The 20,894-nt window shown below is 44.4% G+C and overlaps 1 protein-coding gene across 1 annotated transcript in view; it reads right to left on the bottom strand.

Moving 5' to 3' along the window:
- The window catches only part of LOXL4 (lysyl oxidase like 4), a 201,104-nt gene that overhangs the window by 166,153 nt on the left and 14,057 nt on the right, over positions 1-20,894 (bottom strand). Inside the window, exon 3 of the mRNA XM_086922608.1 lies at positions 10,655-10,833. Within this exon, the coding sequence (XP_086778734.1) occupies positions 10,655-10,833 (179 nt within the window). The remainder of the gene's footprint in view (positions 1-10,654; positions 10,834-20,894) is intronic.

The following is a 20,894-nucleotide window of genomic DNA, read 5'->3' as shown; positions in this document are numbered from 1 at the left end:
AAACCTCAATCTGTAGTTAAGAGTCTCGGTTCCAGACTTGATTCATCTCTCTGACAGGACTCAATTTTCCTCAGTGATATTCTCTTTCTTCCATAGCCTTAAATCTCTGAAATCTATTTTTCAATTGATGTCAGAGGGTGCCAGGACAATGATTTCAGCTACCGCAGCTCACAACTGGGTTGTTGGAATCATTTATAATTGTTTAGATCAAACCAGTAAATGCAAAGCCTTACAAAAAGTTACAAATCAAGACGCACAGACTATATTGCAGCCTGCATAATTTTCCAATGCCTCTCCTCTGCTTGCTAAAATCCAATGACTTCTAGTTAGCAAAAGGGTTACTGTTAAATTCAAGGTGCATGAAACCGAGTAAGTTCAGAGTATGCTTTAATTGCAATCCAACTCTCCTCTATAACTGACCTCTGTCAACATTCCAACCCAAGCTTCAGCAGAGCATTACAAGATAAGGGGAAAGGAAGGGGGCGGTGGAACGTACCATGGGATAAAAGGTGACAGATTGTAACACATCTCCCTTATTTACCAACAGAAAACACATTAGATTTTAAAATCTGTCACAACTCCAATATTGTCCATTTTTAAGAAGAACAACATTTTTAAACATTTTGGCTATATGACAGGGAGGGTAGAACTTTCTTGGGCTTTGTGGCCCCTTTACGTTTTTCTTCACCTGCATCACATAGCCTACCCTCCACTCTGGGGCTTTGACTCTGTTCTTTTTGTCGTACCAACCCTTGTATTTTGTGTGGTGCAGTTTGACCTTTTCGCTAGGTTCTACAGAATTGGGATTTGCTACCCTGACACCCTCCAAACAACTGGGGTTAAGTTTAGTACAGAGTTCCCTCCTCCTAAGGGATACAAAGGGGAAAATTCCTGATATAAGATTGGGAGAGGTGTGGTATGCCCACAAGCAATCACACAAAGATGATTCTTCTTCCCAACCATTCTTAGAGGCTAGCTAAATGTGTTCTTTAATAAGTCCTTTGGCCCTCTCAACCAGTCCATTGGCCTTAGGGTAGGACAGTGCAGTCTTCTCATTTTTTGTATTAAGTTTGGCTAAAAAGTCAACCATATGCGCAACGTAAACTGTACCCCATTGTCAGTGACAAGGGAGGATGGTATACCCTCCTTCGCAAAAACATCTTCAAGAAACTCAAGAACGGCACAGGTATTGGTGCGATGAACAAATTTATGTGAGATCCAGTGGGAAGTGTGGTTAACTAAGACTAACATGAACCAATTCTGAATACCCAAATTGTCCATGGGTCGGATGATGTTGATGGCCAGCTTGCTCCATGGCTTAAGGGGTACTTCAATTGGAGACAAAGGTGCCTTCCTTACGGATCTGGTTTTGTCGGTCCTGGCACAGCTAAAACAATCCTTCACCAATTGCTCAACCATAGCGTTCATTCTAGGGAACCAGAATTTCTCACTCACCCTTTGTTTAGTAAGGCTGCGTCCTAAATGCCCCTCATGTGCTTGTTCCACTATTCTATTCCTGAGGCTTACAGGTGGTACAATCCTATTCTGATGGAATACTCTGTTGCCCATAGTGCTTCATTCATATCAGACTTCCCAGAAGTCCTTGAGATTGTCCTCTAGTTCGCTGCACTTTTTGGCCATCCTTCCTTCATTAACACTTTGAGTTTGTGTAAGTCTTTATCGTCTTTCATTCCTTTTTCCCATTCCTCCTCCGTGAGTGCTGGCTCATCCACCACCATGACGGGACTGTCTAACATTTCTTCTGGTTGTACATTTTGCACAGGAGCTCTTGACAAGTAGTCAGCAATTTTGTTGTCTTCACCAGGGACATACTCAATTCTAAAGTTGAAGTTCCCCAGTCTCAAGATCCATTTTCCTATCCGGGGAGTGCAATATTCCATTCCTTTCACTGTAAAGATGAAAGTAAGAGGCTTAGGGTCTGTACGAACGATAAAATTCAAACACCACAGGAAAAACTTGAAATGCTTTACTGCCCAGAAACATGCCAGTGCCTCCCTTTCAAATGCAGAGTAATTACTCTCTGCCTTAGAAAGACATCAGGAAGCAAAAGCAATTATTTTTTTCTCCTTTACCATCTCTTTGTGACAGGTGGCCCCTAAACTCTTTTTTGACACATCAGTGGTAAAGATTGTCTTTTTGGTTGGGTCAAAAATGCTTAATGCAGGTGAATGCAATATCTCTTTCTTCAATGCATCTACAGTGCTCCTGTGCTGGTCATGCCTTTTAAAATCCTTGTTTCTTTCAGCAGCTCACGTAAAGGTTCACACTGAGAAGCAACATCTTTGACGTACTTTGCCATGTACTCTATAAGACCGAGGAAGGACTTAAGTTCATCCTTATTCTGGGGGTAAGGTGTGTCTTTGACTGCTTTCAGAAGATTGTTTTTTGGTCTGAATCCATGCTCGGAAATGGAATGACCAAGGTAGTCGACTGAAGACACTCTAATTTGACACTTGGACTTCTGCGCCGCCAACCCCGCATCCATCAACTTCTTGAACACAAGTCTGAGGTTGCGGTCGTGGTCTTCCACTGAGCGACCATACACCAGGATATCATCCTGGAAGCACATAGTATGGTCTACATCTTTTAGGATCTGGAGCATAATCTTCTGGAATACTGCTGCGGCAGATGCCAGCCCAAAAGGCATCCTCTTGAACATGTAAGCAGCTTGGGTGGTTATAAACGCAGTGAAGGGCCTTGAGTCAGGGTACAGGTCTACCAGATCAATGACACTAAAGAACTTTGCCTGACCCATGGTGCTGAGCATCTTATTGATGTCGGAGAGTAGGTACCTTTCAACCCAGATGTTTTCATTTAGGCTTCGTAAGTCAACGCATAAGCGGATGCCCTCCCCTCTAGCCTTGGCCGCGATTACAATGGATGCCAACCATTCGGACATGTCTACAGGTTGTATGATCCCCATCGTGCACAATCTATTCAACTCTCTTTTTAAGGGCTACCTCATTTGGTGTAGTACTAGACACAACTTGTGTACAGCTGGTTTTGCGTTAACCTTAAGTTTAATTCTGTGTTGGTAATCATGGAGGAGTCCCAATCTTTCTTCGAACAGTTCGGGGAACTCTTCACAGATGTTGGCACTAAGCAAAATCTGGTCAGTCAGCAGTACTTGTTCTTCCATGTTCGGGTTAAGGATAATACCCAACTCTTTTTGGTGCTGCCACTCTAACAAATTTGATCCTGTATCCATGATATATACTTTGCCGACAGTGTTTCTTCCCTTGAATTCGATTTGCATCTCTTTCATACCTAAGAGGGGTATCGGTTCTTTATTATAACCTGTGGGGGAAATGTCAGGTATATGCAAGGCATTGATTCCCTGGCTGTTTATGCATTCGAAATCTTTACAGTACAATAATGTAAAAGGTGAGCATGAGTCGGCAAACATGGTAACGATTTTGTTGTTCAGCTTTACGTCACATTTGGGATAAATTACATTTACAGTACCAGAATTTTCTTTCAGTTAAAAAAAATGACTTCCTCTCACTGGGCATGACACATTGTATTTCTTTACTCATAGTGCCCTCTACACATGCACACTCTCTGTGATGGAGGTCACCTTCTCTGCACACCCTGGCAAAATGTCTCCTCCTATTGCATTTCTTGCAAGTAACGCTCCGAGCTGGACAATGGAACTTGTTAGCAAGATGGTTGCTGCTACCACACTAAAACACTTGAAATTTCTTTAATTCCCACGAGACTTGTGCACATTATTCTTGTTTTGCACCTTATTTAATTCACATAACTCCACTTCCTTTAGGATATTTGCTACCACTTCTGCTGTGGTCTTTTTCTCTTTTATAGATTTGGCAGTGTGTGTTCCACTGATTTAGCAATACTCACTGCTTCTCGAAGGCTGGGATTCTTTGCTAATAGATTTTCTTGGATGCGTAAGTTGTTAGTGCACTGCACCAATTGGTCTCTAATCAAAGAGTCTGTCAAATTGCCAAATTCACACAATTGGGTGAGACCCCTCAATGCTGCAATATAGTTGGTAACTGACTCTTGTTTACCCTGGTACCTGCTGAAAAACTTGTGCCGCTCCAACACTACATTTATTTTGTCCCCAAAGTGTGTTTCCAACTTTATCATGGAGGCAGCAAAATCGTCCATACCTTCAACTGCCTCTCCATTGGGATTTTCTGGTTCGGGCAACGTCTCATAAATTTTGCGCCCCCTGTACACCCAACTGGTGAAGGAGGATGTGCTGTTTGCTCATGGCAGTGATCCGTTCAACCCCTATGGCAATCAGGTACGATTCAAAAAGTTTGACACACTCCTTCCAGCATATCGCAAGTTCTCCTACTTCATTTCGAAATGGAGGTGGCTGGCTCAAGCTTGCCGCAGGCATCATGGTATGATTAGGGGTACCCAACAAACAGCTAAAATGATGGAAGGATGGTCTAGGAGTCAAGGGTGCAGTGGAAGTACTTTTGGAATGGGAAAGTTGCCCCTTCAATTGCCTAATGATGTGATATAACCAGGAAAGTTGGCAACGCCACCTTGCCCAACAATACTGATCCTAGATAGCCACAAATATCCATGTGCCAGGTTCAGGGAATGTACACATTCTCCAATAATGCACAATGTTAATGGCCCTAATCACTTTGTCAAAGTATGCTGCAATTTACTAACTTCGCTTCCTTAGACCAAAAGCATATCTATTTAATGCCAAATCCTCCTCTGGACTGAAAGCCCCCATTATACCTTTTTAAATGGGGAAAAGGGTGCCTGCAATTACCACAGCACTTGTGTGTACACTTCATGGAGTAAAGTCTCACTTCCTGACAATTTGATAAATATTTTATTTTGCTATGGCCTCCTGCATCGTCATTACGAGTCGGGAAAACTGTGAAACCAAATGCAACCACTGAAAGCACTGGCAGGGAACTGCGCACAAATCGAGGAATGGTGTCTCCAAGCGTTGCCTGTTCGTGCACTCCCACAATGCTGCCTCACAACGCCGGACTGACGGGAGCGCTCACAATCAGCATTCCCTGCGGACGTCGTTTCACTCGCTTTTCATCGCCTCACATATGCTGTGGTGAAAAGCTCTCCACACACAGCTGACAGCCAAATCTGTTCCGTCTAGTTCTTCACACGCGCGGCTTCACACAAACGACTTCATGGCTCAGCAACCAGCATACCTCAGGACGCTTCGCTATGGAATTCGCTATGTTACCACTGACGTACAAGGAGGTCGTTGCGATAGACTCACCACTACACTGCCACGTCGTGCTTTATACAGACTCCGCAACACTGCTTGCATAAAACTTCATGGAGTTTGTCCCACTCTATTTTTCCTCTGGTGGCAACCTTCTCAGAAGTGCCCGGTAAGACCTCTGCCACACAGGTCCACGTAGGATTATGTCACTGGATGCTGCTCCTCTTCTCATATGGTGTTAGGAATTTCCAAACAAATTCGAGGTTTCCCTTCTTCCAGTAACGCAAATAGAGAGAGCACAGAAAGGGGAAAAGGCCACAACTCCACCCTTAGCAGCAACTCGTTGCCAGTGTTAAATTCAAGGCGCAAGAAACAGAGTAAGTTCAGAGTATGCTTTAATGGCCATCCAACTCTCCTCAACAACTGACATCTGTCAACATTCCAACCCAAGCTTCAGCAAAGCATTCTAAGGGAGGGGTGGTGGAACTTACAAAGGGAAAAAAGGTGAAAGATTGTAACAGTTATCTTCAAAGTATTCAGAAGTGTGTAAATGGATCAGCCCCTCTCTTTTTGAAAAAGCTCGATACATTTCATACTACTCGATAAAGACTGCGCTCTTCTTACATAAGTACCTTACAAATTGCTCACTTTAAAAGAGCTAGACTACGTGGAAGATCCTCTTTTGAGTTTGCTGCTAAGGGAAGCAATCAGCTACCACCTTCTTTTAGATCCATTCAATCAGTCCATTGTTTAGAAAAAGACTAAAAACTGTACTTTTTTCCACTAAATGGTAGTGTGTGACTTTTTCCATTAGTGTGCAAGTTTAAGCACGAGACCTTTGGGTATAAGTACGAGCTCTATAAATTCTAACAACATAACGCACAATATTTTGTCAGGCCATTTCAAAGTCTACTCATGTCATACATTAATTTATCCATTCATTCATGATCAATAAAGCCCACGTACAGCAAACTGGCCGAAAAAGAAATAATAGCTCACTAGGCTACCAACAATTAAAATTTTTATAAGCTTTTATAAGCAATCACTCTCAGTTCCGGGGCAGACTAATGCGTTTTTTCAGCGCCAATCACCAGAAAGAACACCCACTGGTTCGGGCCATTCTGATTTTAGGGACATGTAGCAAGGACAGATTCAAGAAGTAAAGCTCTTGTGAAGCCCAGTAGTGAAGAACAGAAGGCAACTCCGATCTTTATTAGCTATAAAAAACATATACGTATTAAATCTTCACTGTTCCGTGGAAGTGTCTTGCATTTTATAATATTCAGCTTGGCTTCTTCCAAATTTGCTTTCGGGAAATTCACATAAATTGCAAATGTGGCTAACAATAGAAAGAAATCCTTTCCCGTGCGCTTAGTAATTTCAAATGACTTGTGAGATTTTTAAAATATATATTACATTTATATTTGTTGTTGTATTTTATCCTCTTTCTTTCCATCAGGTTGAAAGGTTGGGTGATGCCACTTCTTGTTGTGAAATAGGGTCAAAAACAATGAGATGTTACGTTGTTGCCATTAAGGATTCAAACAGCGTTTGGTGTTGCTTCTACTAGTATAATGAAGCTGTGCCTCAATCTCTGGCTTAATTTAAACTGAAGGTTGAAGCACCAGCCTCTATATGTTTCAGACTATTGGCAAAGTGGCCGCCTAGGTCATTAGGAAATATCCTTGGTGAGCTTTACGTCAGTCTGTGTGTGATGTTGCAGAAGTACCACATGTTATTATTTGAGGAAGCAACTGGGCGCCTTCCAGGAAGTGTTCCTCCTCGCAAATATATAATTGTAGCGAGGCCACTTGTTGACGGACATTTAGGAGAACTGGAGAATAGCCACCAGGCTAGTTTTGGTTTTGCTGAATGACATTAGCACACGCTATCATCAGCATATGTGCTACATGGTACCCTTCAGAAAAAGAACTGAAATACCTCTATAGCACTGAGGACTGCATTTTAAAATAAGTACTGGTTAGGATATGGTAATGTTGTGTTATTATTTAATATCAAGAAAACAGGGTTGTTTTCTCCAAAACAGTCTTTAATTACCGAAATTGCTCTTTTTGAATGAGTAACTGATAAGTCCTAATGTACGGTAAGGGACTTGTTGTACTGCCCCATCCAAATGCATTTCCTCAACATGACTGCTGGATGTTCTATAGCTGAAACCAAGATACTTCTCCCTAGAATGTATTACTTCAAACTTTCTACTGGTGGAAGCCCCTTGATGGATCAAGGGAAGGGCATGCAACTGGTGTTGTGCAATCTGAAGTCAGGTAGTTCCATAAATGATCAGTGTTTGACCTGGCATCATTGGTGTGGGATTCCCCAGTATTTTTGCCTTTGCCGCATGTATTTTTAGCTGTGCGCTGAATTTCGCTTTCGACTGTCTACATGCTTTGGGCACTTTGTCACAGCTGATCAGTGCCAAAGTGCAAGTGCTCCCTCTGTAAATAGTGTATATGGCTTGATGTTTCCATGATTGGCTTATTTGACTTACCACTAAGTCCCTAGAACAGTGCACTGTGTGTGGCCAGGGCCTTTAAGTCAAATGCTGCTAGTGGGCCCTCAGCACTGATTGTGCCACCCACACAAGCAGCCTTTTCAAAAGTGTCTCCGACTTGCCACTGCGGTGTCTGTGCACAATTTAAAACTGCCATGTCGACCTGGCAAGTGCACCCACTTCCCTTTTCTGACACGTCAGACACCCCTAAGGTAAGTCCAAGGTACCCCCGTGAGAAAGGTCCAGAGTCTGTGAAAGGTAGGGCATGTTGTGATGTGTGTAACATGTCCTGATAGTGAACTACAGTCCCATGGGATAGAAAGGGAGTTTGTTTATAACATCTTATAAATATAACTTTCTATTGGGACAAGATAGGAAGGTAAAATGTAGTATTGCTGAACTCAGAATATAAAGATGCATCTTTTAGCAAGAATGATTTTTACATTCTGTGTTTGAAAATACCACTTTTGGAAAGTAGATATTTTCTTGCTTAGCCATCCCGTGTACCTCTGCTGGTTTGTGGATTACTGTCTGGCTTTGGAGTGACAGGGGCTGGGGAGGTGCATTCTGTTCAGACAGTCGTTTGGGGAGGTGAGGTGTGTCTTGCCATTACAGGCTGAGTCAGGGCTGGGCTGAATAGACCTGGGCAGCATTCAGAGTAGAGGGAGGAGATTTTGTTCACACCTGAATGGGCCTGGTCTGCCTTGGACAATGCTGCCTCCACCTCCTGTCCGGAAGCTCCATCACTGAGGACAGAACTGGTTTTAGCTGGGCAAAGGGCTTCTCTGCCACCAGGGAAAAAAGGAATTTGTGCTATAAAAAGTGGGGCCCAAATCCCAGACTTTTAGATTACTTCTGGGATTAAAGAGGAACCATTGCCAAGGAGAAGAGCTGGAGAAACTGTTGTGAATTACTGCCCCTGTCCTGTGTGCTGTCTGGGGTTGGCCTGCAGTGGATGTTTCTGCCAAGGAAAGGGCAAGGACTTTGCTTTGTGCAGTGTCTCCTGCTTTCGGAAGATCTCCAAGGGCTTGAAGTAGAACGTGCATCCTGTTCTGAAGTCTCAGGGACACAAAGATTTCACCCCAGTCCCCCATAACCTCTTTTTTGGGAGTTTTGACCTGCGAAGAGGTGCCTGCCAGTGTTCTGGGCCTCTGGAGGTTGTTTCTGGAGATAGGAACTGCAAAAGACTATGGAACTGTGAAAATCTACGCACCGCAGTGGTGCGAGGAAATTTCCGACGCATCGCTGCAACCGAAGAATTGACACAGCGCCAGAACGCGGCTGAAGTGTCCACTATGTGACCTGTCCTGTACAATGATCTTTGACGACCGAGATCATCACAATGACTCTTGCAGAGGCCTTGTTGTGTAAGAACCGACGCATCGAGGGAATGCAGTTGGAATTGTTGCAGTGCATCCCGGGTCTTCATGCATCGCCTCGTCCCAGTTCATCACACATCGCATTGAGGCGCCACGTCTGTCGCTTCGCTGGGGGATACAGTAAGAAACTGATGCATCACCTACCCATGTATTAGGAAACCGAGGTATCACCTCCTCTCCGGTAAGTGACCGACACATCACCTCCCCTGCGTATCAGTAGGGAACTGACACATCACCTCCACCGGAGCAAGAAACCGACACATCACCTTCCCTGTGTGTAAGTGCGTCCTTTGCATCACCTTCCCTTCGATCCTTTTTGGTTGTGTTTTTGACGCATCCAAGGTACTTGGTGTTGAAAGTGTCGCATCCACCATTTTCTATGAGCTGAACTATTTTTACCTTTTAAAGCCATCTTTTGATTACTGTATTGTGGATTTTTGTCATTTTGGTCTTGTTTGGATAGATAAAAATTACTTATTTTTCTAAGCTGGTGTGGTGTCCATTTGTAGTGTTTTCACTGTATTAGTGAATGTGTGCACAAATGCTTTACACACTGCCTCTGAAATAAGCCTGTCTGCTCATGCCAAGCTACCAAGAGGGTGAGCAGGGGTCATTTTAGAAGTGCATCCCCCTTACAATGGCTAGGCAAAAGGGTCCCTACTTGGACAACAATGCAAACAATTGCCAACTAGAGACCCCCAGTTCTAACAATCATGATTGAGCATTCCAGAGCTATTGTAGATTGAAGAGTTCAAAAGGTTTGAATAAGAAAAGCATGTGCAATGGTTGCAATGGGGAATTCTCTCTGACACCTTAATTTTCAATCACAAAAGGCTGGCAACTACAACTTACTGTCCATTCAGGCCTGCTTGAGTTCACATTTACAATAGTTTGTATGAATGTTTACCATTTGGTTTGGCCTCCCACCACCAAGGTCCTACCTCCCAGCCATCAATTTTAGGAGGGTGGTGGGAGTGTTATCCCCACATATAACACAGCGAAATATCGGCCATGTAAGTCTCGGGTTGCAGTATTTTCTGCCCAATTCTTTACATGAACTTGTGGGGTGAAGTCTGGTGGTGTGGTGACATGGGACCAAATACTAGCCCCATGGACTTCCTCAGGGTCTAAGAGAAGTATGCAATGTTCCATGAGAAGGACCTATTGGAACCACACAGTGCTTATTACAGCCCACCTTTCTCCCACTTTGACTTAACAACTCCTCTCAATAAGAGCCGCTAGAGCCAGCAAATGATGCAGGAGAATGATGGGTGGTGTGTGTAATTAGGCCTGGTTAAATGAAGGCCTGAGTATACAGTATCACAACACTTCAACAAGATTGAGTCCTGGGTCTTCATCTGGACGTATGCCTGCGCTGTAAACTTCTCTTTTACTCTTACTCGTCAAAGTGTGCTGAAGTGGTCTTTAGTTGTTTGACTCGCTTTGCCAGAACAATATAAAACAATGCACTTTATATACATTCTTTTGATCTACATCTACATATACATTCTTTTCTCTGATTTTAAAGCAATGCTAGATACTGAGGGCACAATATCTTACTTTCATATTGAGGGTCAAAGACTGCCTCTCCTGTTCAAACTTCGGTAACCGCTTCTCGGAGCAGAGCACTCCTGCATCTTCTGAGTGCTTGCAGTCACTCACACCCCAGCCATTGGAGTTACATTGTGCCAGGGTAGTCTCAGTGCCTGTGCAGCGAACATTATCCAGCCAGATGGGACCTATAGACAACAACAAAAGAATCACTATTATCTCTGTCTTCAAAATACAAAGTAAATCCAGTAATGACACATTGCCAGCCTTGTTCTGCTTTCTTAACACTGTCCTTACTCTATGCATTTCAGCCTTGACTTTAAGTCAGGCGTGCTTATGTTCCATAGATAATACGGAGATAGATCTTTTCCACTGAATCCTCTCCTGCCCTGGATGATTACCTCTTCTTATTCTTTTTCATTGTGCCATGCCCACCCATTCATTAGCCTACAGGATCTAACATATGCTATCTTTTTATCTCCATCTGATGGGGCGGCATCATTATTAGTTCACAGCCCTGCACTTGGGACTTTCAATGGATACAAAGCTCTTCATGGCAGATTAGGCAGTGATGGAGGTTTTGTTGTATGAGAAGGGAATGCAGATATTCCATGAACAACTGGTTTGCCATTGACCCTCCATTGTTCAAGGTTGAATCAAATGCTCTTTCAAGCCTAAAAATGCATTTACATTTTAATTTTATGATGCTATGGAGAAATCTCATCTTCAACAATCCCAAAAACATGAATTATTGATGCCAGGTACAAGACTAATTGGAGAGCTATGGAGCATATGATCAAGAACAACGTTAAAATTATCGCCCCTTTAGTGGGAGGAAACTGCCGCTAAAGCGGCGATAATGGGCTTGATAATATGCCCTTTTAAATTCCCATAGAAGCCCATGTTCACACCAGAACATGGGCTTCTATGGGAATTCACAAGGGCATATTTTCAAGCCCATTATCGCCGCTTTAGCAGCAGTTTCCTGCCACTAAAGCGGCGATAATGTTAACGCTGTTCTTGATAATATGGCCCTATATTTCCACTAGCGGACAAAATGTACCTTCATCATCGTACCGCTCTACCAAGCAAGCTGGATGTCTTCGGTAAAGAATGGCCGTGGGTGCATGAGTATATGGCAGCTGACTCAGTTTCATGGGCCTGACTTCGCCCTCAAAACCTTCGTGAGCTAGCTTCTGCAAAACTGGAGTGTTCTGCTAGCACAGTGAGAAGCACTGGTTCACGTCTTATCAGGTCGCACTCCAACTACGGGACATATTATCAAGAGAATTATCGCCGCTATAGCGGCCGTTTTCGTCTGAAAAGCGGCGATAATTCTATTGATTTATAAACAAGGACACGCTAGCGCGTTTATCCTTGAATTATCTCCCGTTTCTCTCACTACTAGCTACGCATCAATAATGAGATGCAAAGTAGGCTTGGCTGAAGGAAAACAACATGGGAAAATATCGCGAAGGCAGCTTCGTAATATTAGCAAGGAGGGTTAGCTATGATAATAATCGTGCTACCTCTGGCCTAACGCAGGAATTTAACATCTGCTAAATTCCGGTATTAGGCATACCTAACAGTGGGAGGTGGATTAGGGGTTAAGCCGTGTGGGCTTATCACCAAAATCATCACCGTTTTGGGAGGGACATTTGTGTTTTTAGGCGGTTTGGCCATTTGCCCGCTATCGCTGGAATATTTATCGCCATAGCGCTGAGCGTTGGTAATACAGCGCTACCTTGGCGAGATATTCCAGCGATAGCCGGCGATAAAGAAAAGTGCGCTAAGCGCACTGAGCAATAATTATCGCCAACCCTAGATAATATGCCCCTACGTTGTGATGACTTCCTACTGTGTGCTAGAGGTTCTTATGCATTCTATTTAACCAAATGTGTTGGGAGCACTTACACACTATTGGGGCTGGAGTGCAACATTGACGAAAGTGTCAGTCCTGGCCTATTGGACTTTGAATGAAGCAGGCCAGTGGTTGAGCTAGAGCTAACTAATTGCGGTTTTCATGCAGGTTACAGATGTGCACAGTATCCTCATGATTTTAAGGGAAGTCTGAATACCGTCTGCACATCAGGTAGCTTATATCAAGCATGCCATTTGTCTGGCATTCTGCATCAAAAGCCAAAGGCAGGGCCCTAACGATGGCCACACTATATTTTCCATGGTCAAAGGGTTTCTTGTTGTCCTTAGCACATGACTTCTGAGGAAGATTCAGGAAGAACTAGCGTCCTAAATCCTAGTAACCTGATACCGGCCCTTCCAAGGTCCCTGTATTTATGTATCTTTTTTCAGTCACCAGACCTTCCGTTGTTAGTCATCCATAACCTTCACCTGTTGGACTGGAAAAGAACAGTATAAGACTGCTCAGCTGCAGCTGGGACATAACATACCTTACCCAAAGAATCGAGATACTGTACAACGGTTTGCACATTTCACCAAGTACTGTCCAATGATGGGATAACATTTCTGCGTTTCTGACCCTTTTCAGTGCTTGGCTTTCTAAAGACCATATTTAAGGGGTTTCAGTTTCTACCTGGAGGCCAAGTCGGCAAAGTGTTTATCTTTAGGAGTCAGCATCACACATTTTCAGACGCTTTCAGAAGTGTAGACTGGTAAAGTACACTCTGTGACCTTCATGAGACATTCGCCCTCTTGTAGATGAGTGGTAAGGGGAACTTATTCTGATCCGATGGTTGTGTCCTTCTGCTAATCCTATGAGTTGTCAGGGGGGAAAGTTTCATAAGGGTTGTAGGGTATGTTCACACAAGCAGTGACCACATCCTGAGTGGAGTCATTGGGAGCCCTATTAAAAGAGATTGTTAGGACGGACATATGGGATTCTACAAAGATGCCCCTGGAGATCTATATAAAGTGTTCTGAGTTTTTTGAATGAGTTAAGACTGTGCCTCTTCCTGTGGCAATACATAGTAAATGAAAGTACATATTGGAGTCCTTTTACTTTCTTCTGGGAGGTCAAGAAGAGAAACTTAAAGCGCGTGCATCCTTACCGACCAAGGACTATGCAAGGAAGATTGACATAGTAGTAACTGATTGATTAGTTATCTGCACTAGGCTCCTGCCATTGGAGACCTTGTTCAGGCCCTTGCTGTGTTCGAACAGCTTGATATTGATGAAGGTGCCTAGTGATAATTTACATGATGGGAGCGAAGCCAAAAACAAAAAAACAAAAACAAAGGAAATATCTTGTAACAAAGATCATGGTCGTCATCCGGCCATTCAAATGTTCTGTGCATGACAAACGCCAATCTCGAGAATGTTTAGGACTAGGAAGTGAATGGCACACGTCAAAGACAATTTTTAATGTCGCCAGGTCTGCAATCACTGCTACTCCTTTTCCATCTTTTTCTTCATGATTCCCACCACTTGATATACCATCTTATGACTTCACACACGTATATACCTTCTAATTACGCCTTTCGCCAAATTTTATAAGCATCAACATCAGTTGATTTATGTAGTAACTTATAAGCACGTGCACCCCAGACAAGTCACCAAACCATCGATTTGTTAGACCTGCATTAGGCATGCAGCGGTGTATTAGACATGACGCTTCATCACTTGGCTGCGGCCACAATGAACATTGACCAAAACACCTCGTCTTAATCAGACCTCCCAATCGCTCCACTATACCAAAATCCCAGGTGTCCTTTACATCGCATTCTTAGGATATGAAGTTAATTTGAACTTGTGAGACGTGCTTCAGAGAGACAAATATGTTGTGTACTTGGACATATAATGCTATATGTTTAGACGTGGTTTAGAAGATGTGGTTTTAGGGCCGAGATGCAGTTGCTAGATATATGATTATTCTCAAGAACCACAGACCAACCCGTGGTTGGTGGGAAAGTTTATAGGAAACATCATTTTTTTATGCAGTATATTTTGGGATCGTGATTTTAGGAGACCGGTTATACAGAGGGTACTTTGGCAAAAACAAGGAGAGCAAAGGGACACAATGAACACTGATTTATTCAAACGAAGATAAAAAGAGCAAACAGAGCGGTGTAACGAACACAAACTTCCAAAAGATAAAAACAACACAAAATACTGAGCCAAGACACATATTGTGCCTCGGCACAAAAGGGAGCTAGAACCTAGGGGCAGAGAGACAGTGAAGGTTAGGCCTTGAATGTATGTAAAGAGGGTGATTAGTCATTCGAACACATGATGTTATGTTAGGCAGATTTCTAGAGCGCACTATCACCTGGGGTGGTATCCTGGCACTGAACAGGTATGAGTCTAGTCACATCCAGGGCCCAGTGAGACTACTCTCTTCTTGCTTCTTGCGGAGTTCAAGAAGGGAGAAGGAGGTTCTTTTGCAGCAGCGGCTCCTTTGCTAAAGAGAAGGAGCGTCTCCACACAAGAATGTTATTTTCATTTTATTTTTCCCTAGCGGCTCTGTAGGTGCGGGGTGGGGCTGGTCTGGCCAGAGCAATGCAGGGGGAGGAGTGGTAGCACTCTCCAAGTGCACATGCCGGTTTGGCCAGCCTTCTTGGGCCAAACAGTCATGCACACTTTGCAAGTTCTCCACTGGCTGTAATGCACAGCTTGGGCGGAGAACATGCACAGGCCCCAGCCCATGTCTGAGTGCTGAACCACAATGCTCAGACCGATCGCAACACTGCTCAGCAGCATTGTTTTTGGCTAAGGGAGTCTGGGAGCCTGTGTGCTTCCTGTTTCCTGCCTGTGTCATGGCAAGAAGGACAGAGGAGAGGTGGCCACCCGTAAGGTAAGTTTGATTTTCTTTTCTTTTCTTTTTTTTTTAACCCCCCCCCTCCACTCTTGCCCCATCGCAACCACTGCTGCTGTTATGTGTAGTAGAAGGTCATTTCACACTTTATGAGCAATGTGAGAGAAATCTCAAATATTGTCTCTGGTTTTCCATATGCGTGAGATTTTTACAGCTAGGAGTCTAGACGAGCAAAGGTGTCTGGGATGTTTATGAAAGCAGATGCAGTTGTTAAGGTATGCTGAACCATTTTTATATAGTGCCTTGAAAGTGGGAGTTAGGAGTCAGAAATATGTTTGGTTTTGCAAGTATAGCTTCTTCAGGTGTAGTGTGATGTGAGTGGGGCGAGGAAGGTTGCGAGTGATTCTGGCTGCTGAGTTCTGAATGGTCTGCAGTATTCTGGTGAGTTTTTTGTTGATCCCGGCATAGAGGGTCTTCCCGTAGTCCAGCTTGCTTGTGATCAGGGCATTTGTGATGGTTTTCCTGATGCTGATTGAGAGCCATTTGGAATTCTTCCTCAGCATCTTTAGTGTGTCCTTGAATGTTGTGTGGATGTTGAATGAGGATGGGGTGGAAGACTATGTCAAATGCTGTGGTGACGTCGAGGAGGACAGGGGCTGATGTGTCTCCTCTGTCCAGAGTCATATGGATGTCACCTGTGGTGGCAATGAGGGGAGTTTCCATTCTGTGGTGTTGAGGAGTTTGTGGCCATGGAGGTATTTGGTGAGGTGTCTGTTAATGATTTTCTCCAAGACCTTGACCAAGAATAGAAGCAGTGTTTCTTCAACAATGGGAGGACAGTTGTGTGGTCAAAGCATCTTGAAAGGTTGCAGAAGAGGTGGAGGCATTCAGAATAGGTGTGAGCATGGCGCTGATGGGTTGCACTCCTCTGGAGTAGGCATGGTGGGGGCAGGGGTTAGATGGTGGCTTCTTCTGAGGTAATGACAGGTCACGTGGTTAGCATTGGTTCTTTGGATAATATTAGGAGTTGTTTTGCAAGGTCCGTTGGGCTGCATTTTCTGTAAATGGCAGTGATTTTGTTCCTGAATAATTGAGATATTGTTGCAGAAGTCCTGCAAGTGTGTGATTGAGTTTCGGAGGAGGTCACTAGTGATCTGAAATATTTCACAATAGCGAAGATTTGTTTTCTTCTGTTGGTGTGGGCATCAATATGATCTGCCAGAGCTGCATGTTTGGTGGTCCAGAGCATTTGCTGGAAGAACCTTTTGGCAGGTTTGAAAGTGGTCCTGTCTACATTGTCCTAGCTCATTATCCATTTGTGCTCCAGTTGTTTGCAGTGGCATTTCATTAGTCTGAGTTCCCCGGTGTACTAACTGGCCTGGGGTCCGGAGCTTGCTGTATTGCTGTGTATGAGGGGGGCTAGGGAGTCAGAGCAGGAGGTGATCCAGTTGTTGAAACTCTTAATGACTTTGGGAAGGCTGTTACTGTGTTTGGGTTGGTAGATCTTGAGAGCGGCGTTCCAGTCCTTTTCAGTGATGCTGTTCCAGTTCAGCAGGCTGGTCTGGCAGTGGTGCATATGCGTTGGATGGAGATAGTGAGCTTGACGAGGGCGTGGTCTGTCCAGGAGACTGGTGTGGGCTCATGTACTGGAATGTTGCTGAAGTTGGTGAAAATAGGGTGCAGAAGGTGTCCAGTGACGCAGGTATGCCCCTTTACTTGTTGAGTGAGGCCCCAGCTTCCAAGGTCTTCATTGATTCCTCTTGAATAGGGGCCAATGTGGTCTTCCAGGGTCAGGTTCAGGTCTCCGAGTGTGATGTGATTGCTGGCATTGAATGTGAGTGGTGCAGCAAAGTCAGTTATGGTGTCAGTGAAATAGGTGTGTGTCCTGGTAGTCTGTATATAAGAGTGCCACTTAGGGTGAAGTTGAGTGTGACTTGTAGCTTGAAATACAGATGTTCCATGTTGGAAGATGACATGTCTGTGGATGTGGTGCAGCTGATAGTGTTTTTCTGGATGATGGTGATTCCAGACTTGTGAATTCTGTTTTGTCTTACAATCTTGTAGTGGGAGGACAGGCTGTGGTGGTGTAAGATGCCGATGCAGGGTTCAGTCAGGTTTTTGTGAGTAACAGTAGGTCAGGGCCATTGTTGTGCAGCAGGTCCCAGATCTCTGTGGAGTGAGCTAGTGTGAGGAGCATGCATGTGGGTGTAATCGGAGAGTAGCGGCACTTCTCAGAAACAAGCAGGTACTCTGGTACAGAGTACCTGCACTTCTATTTTTCCACTTCAAGCTCTGATCAAAGTGTAGTTACGGCATTAGAAGGGGCTCCCTGACCCTGTCAGTCAGGGTGTGGCTCCTGTTGTAAGACAGATCTCCTGGGGTCATCAGTGAGCCACTGGACACAATGCAAATAAGCAAGAAGAGGAGCATAAATAGCACAATTGCACTGTAGGCAACTCCAATGTCAGAAATGACAGCTTGGCTGCCACAGTCTTAGGAAACCTAGAATATCTGGGCTTGTGACTCGATGTTATAGGATCTACACTTCCTCACCAAGGTTCTCAAAATGTCAGTTTGGTTGGAAACAGAAGTGTACGCCCAAATCATAATTCCAAGAATTGTGTTAGTAACAGGCTGTCATGGTTAGGACACATTTTGCCAAGTGAAGCCTGGCAGAATATGTCAGCATAATGTTACTTGAAATGTCAGCATGATATGCATAAATTGATATGGAAAAACTGATTTCTGTGGTACATCACACTATTGTGGTGTTTCTGCACTATTCACAAAAGAGGCATAACAGTGTTGATATGTGTTTGCGTCTCCCCAGACCTCTCCATTGATTGGCACTAATAAAAAAATACAATTATTCAATTTTGCAGCAAGCATTCCACCGGCAGAATATTAAATCTCAAGAAGCAATCAACAACACTAGACACCACTGTTTTCAGCACACTTACCAAGTGGAGCTGCGCAGAGCTCTTATTGGTGAAATGGTCCTGGTATTTGTAGCGATTCAGGGCCGTTTCTAGGTATTTTGCTACCCTAGGCGAGAATTGAAAAATGCCGCCCCCTCCCGTGTCCAGATTTTTTTGCTTTTAAAGTTATAAAAAAAGCACAGAACAGTATTGCGACAAGTCTGGGAAAAGTCACAGGATTTGCCTTCCTGGGCACATCCTATTTCCGCTGTTCTTGCGCTCTGCAGGGGTCAGGGATTTGTGTACAAAATAGATGCAATTTGAACCCAAGACATGTGTTGACCAAATGGAGCCCCAGGGCTAAGAAACACTACATGGCTTGCAGGGGGCAGTGAGAGAAGGGGGTGAAGTTGACCTAAATCCGTACCAAATGTTCAGAAACACTTGTTAAATACCAATGAAGGACAATCAAATATAAACTTTATGTAACTGACATTAACTCCAAATTGTTTAATCCGGACGTCCTAGCTGGGGAGCGCCATCAGATTAGGCGTGCCTAATTCCTCGGGATCGGGCAGGTGCATTTTGAAGATCTGTCCACTTCAGCTGGCCCCCACTCCAAAATAGCGCCCATGAGGATTACAGCTTTGAGCTGCCTGTGCCAGGGTGAGAGTGAGCCCTACTGTCATTTTCTGAGCACCTTCGGAGTCACGTGGAAGGGCCTAAACCGAGGCCAGATTTGTACCCAATGCACATTAACTTTTTGCAGTTGTTTTTAGACAAACTCGACCCAAAGGTATTGGAGCGCTTTACATGAGCGCTACTTATGTTACACAAAGAAACATTCATTTTTGGTAGGCACTGGAAGGTTAAGTGATTTGCTCTGAATCGCAGGATGTTCAGCCGACACGGAGGGTCGAACCTGTTTCCCCAGCTCCTATGTTGGCATCTCTGGCACTTACCCCACATCCTCTCCCCTTGGCACTAGGAGCAGGGCTAAAATGGGGGAGACGTTGATCCAAACATAAAACAAATGGACAGGAGCACATTTTCAAGACAAGGCCATTAAAAATAAACATTTTGGTTGAAATAAACTTCATATTGTGTACCACAGAAGCCCTAGGCGGGGCTAAGAAATTAAGTCTGTCTCTAGTGCTTTCTCAGGACTGGGCACATCCGTCTTCTGCAGCGTTGCAACATTACTACTTACTAGAAGGGGACTGCGGGGATGACAGCGTCGAGCTGGCAGTAGCCATGGGAGGATGGCTAGTTCTGGCTTGGACAGTCATCCATTCTTGCCAATATACTCAAGCCTCCGCAGGAAGCTGCCCGTGAGGATACCTTTCCTGAGTGCCGGCTGGCTGCAATCAAAGGTAAAGATTCTTTCTTAATGGGAGATTGCCCCCATCCAGATCTGTGGAACAGATGAAATGCAGAGTTAATGAAAGGCTCTGTGGACCGGGCCAGGGCTTCCTGGGCCTGCCTGCCTCACATCTGCATCCAGGTGCCTGGTGGGAGCGGCAGGTGTTACTGAAGGAAGAATCGAGCTCCTAGTAACACTCTCACTCCCTCTCTGAAATAACCGCTATCTGCCCTGCTAACGATTGGCATGAAAGGGCTGGCTTAATTCCACATAGTGTGTGTTATAAACACAGGCAGTGCAAACCTCCATTACCAGTTCGGAAAATGGGAAATTATTTTATGCGAGTATTTCATGTTTAAAAAGAAACTAACATGACAAAAATTGGATTAGGCACTTCAAAGTTCCGAGTAATGTCTTCAACTGCAGTTCGGCATTGACATTAATAGAAATATTTGTGCATCTCCCACAGCTGGTGACCTGAGGCTGCCCAAGTGCTTAGAGGTGGGCACTGGGAGGAAGGCGCTGCTAAAGCCCGGGACCGCGGATGGGCAGGTCTCGGCACCTTCTAACGAATGTCCTTCCGAACAGAGCAATGGACCCTGCTTGATGATGCCCCCCACCCGCTCGTCTAGCTCCTCTGCTGCTCCTCGAGGACTTAAGGCGCCCTCCCCTGTGTTCAAGACGGGGGCACAATGCTGTGCATGCGACGTCCTCAGACAGGACTCTACCAAAGCGCGCCAGGGCCATCCAAGGTATGCCGACCTTCACACACACGTTTTTTGCCGCCCTCCATCTTTTGCCGCCTTAGGCGGCTGCCTAGTCCTGCCAAATGGGAGAAACGGCCCTCTAGTGGTTGACTGTGGCTAACATCGTAATATTAGTTTTAATGGGGCCCCCGATCCATTGCAGGAATTTACATGTACAGAGCTATCCTGTCAGTGGTCAAGGCTTAATTCTTGCCGCTGGTGACAGATGATGGGCATTGGCAATAATTTCTAGAGACCCAGACTTATTTTTCATCATCAGGCTTTGAACCAAAGCCAGAGAGAGAAAGACAGAGAAAGAGGAAAAGAGGTTGGAAAACAGAGTGAAAGTAAGGTGTAAGAAACAATATGTAAGAGTGAGAGACAGAGAGAGATATATATAAAATCTTACAACGCATACATTTACTACGCATGCCATTACAATGCAGTTTTTACACCGCAACACCCCTTACAATGCATACATTTACATTGCATG

This window comes from Lissotriton vulgaris, chromosome 5 (assembly GCF_964263255.1).
Source record: "Lissotriton vulgaris chromosome 5, aLisVul1.2, whole genome shotgun sequence".
NCBI lineage: Eukaryota > Metazoa > Chordata > Amphibia > Caudata > Salamandridae > Lissotriton > Lissotriton vulgaris.
The sequence above is the reverse complement of the archived record's forward strand: the minus strand, read 5'-3'. Positions and strand labels throughout refer to the sequence as shown.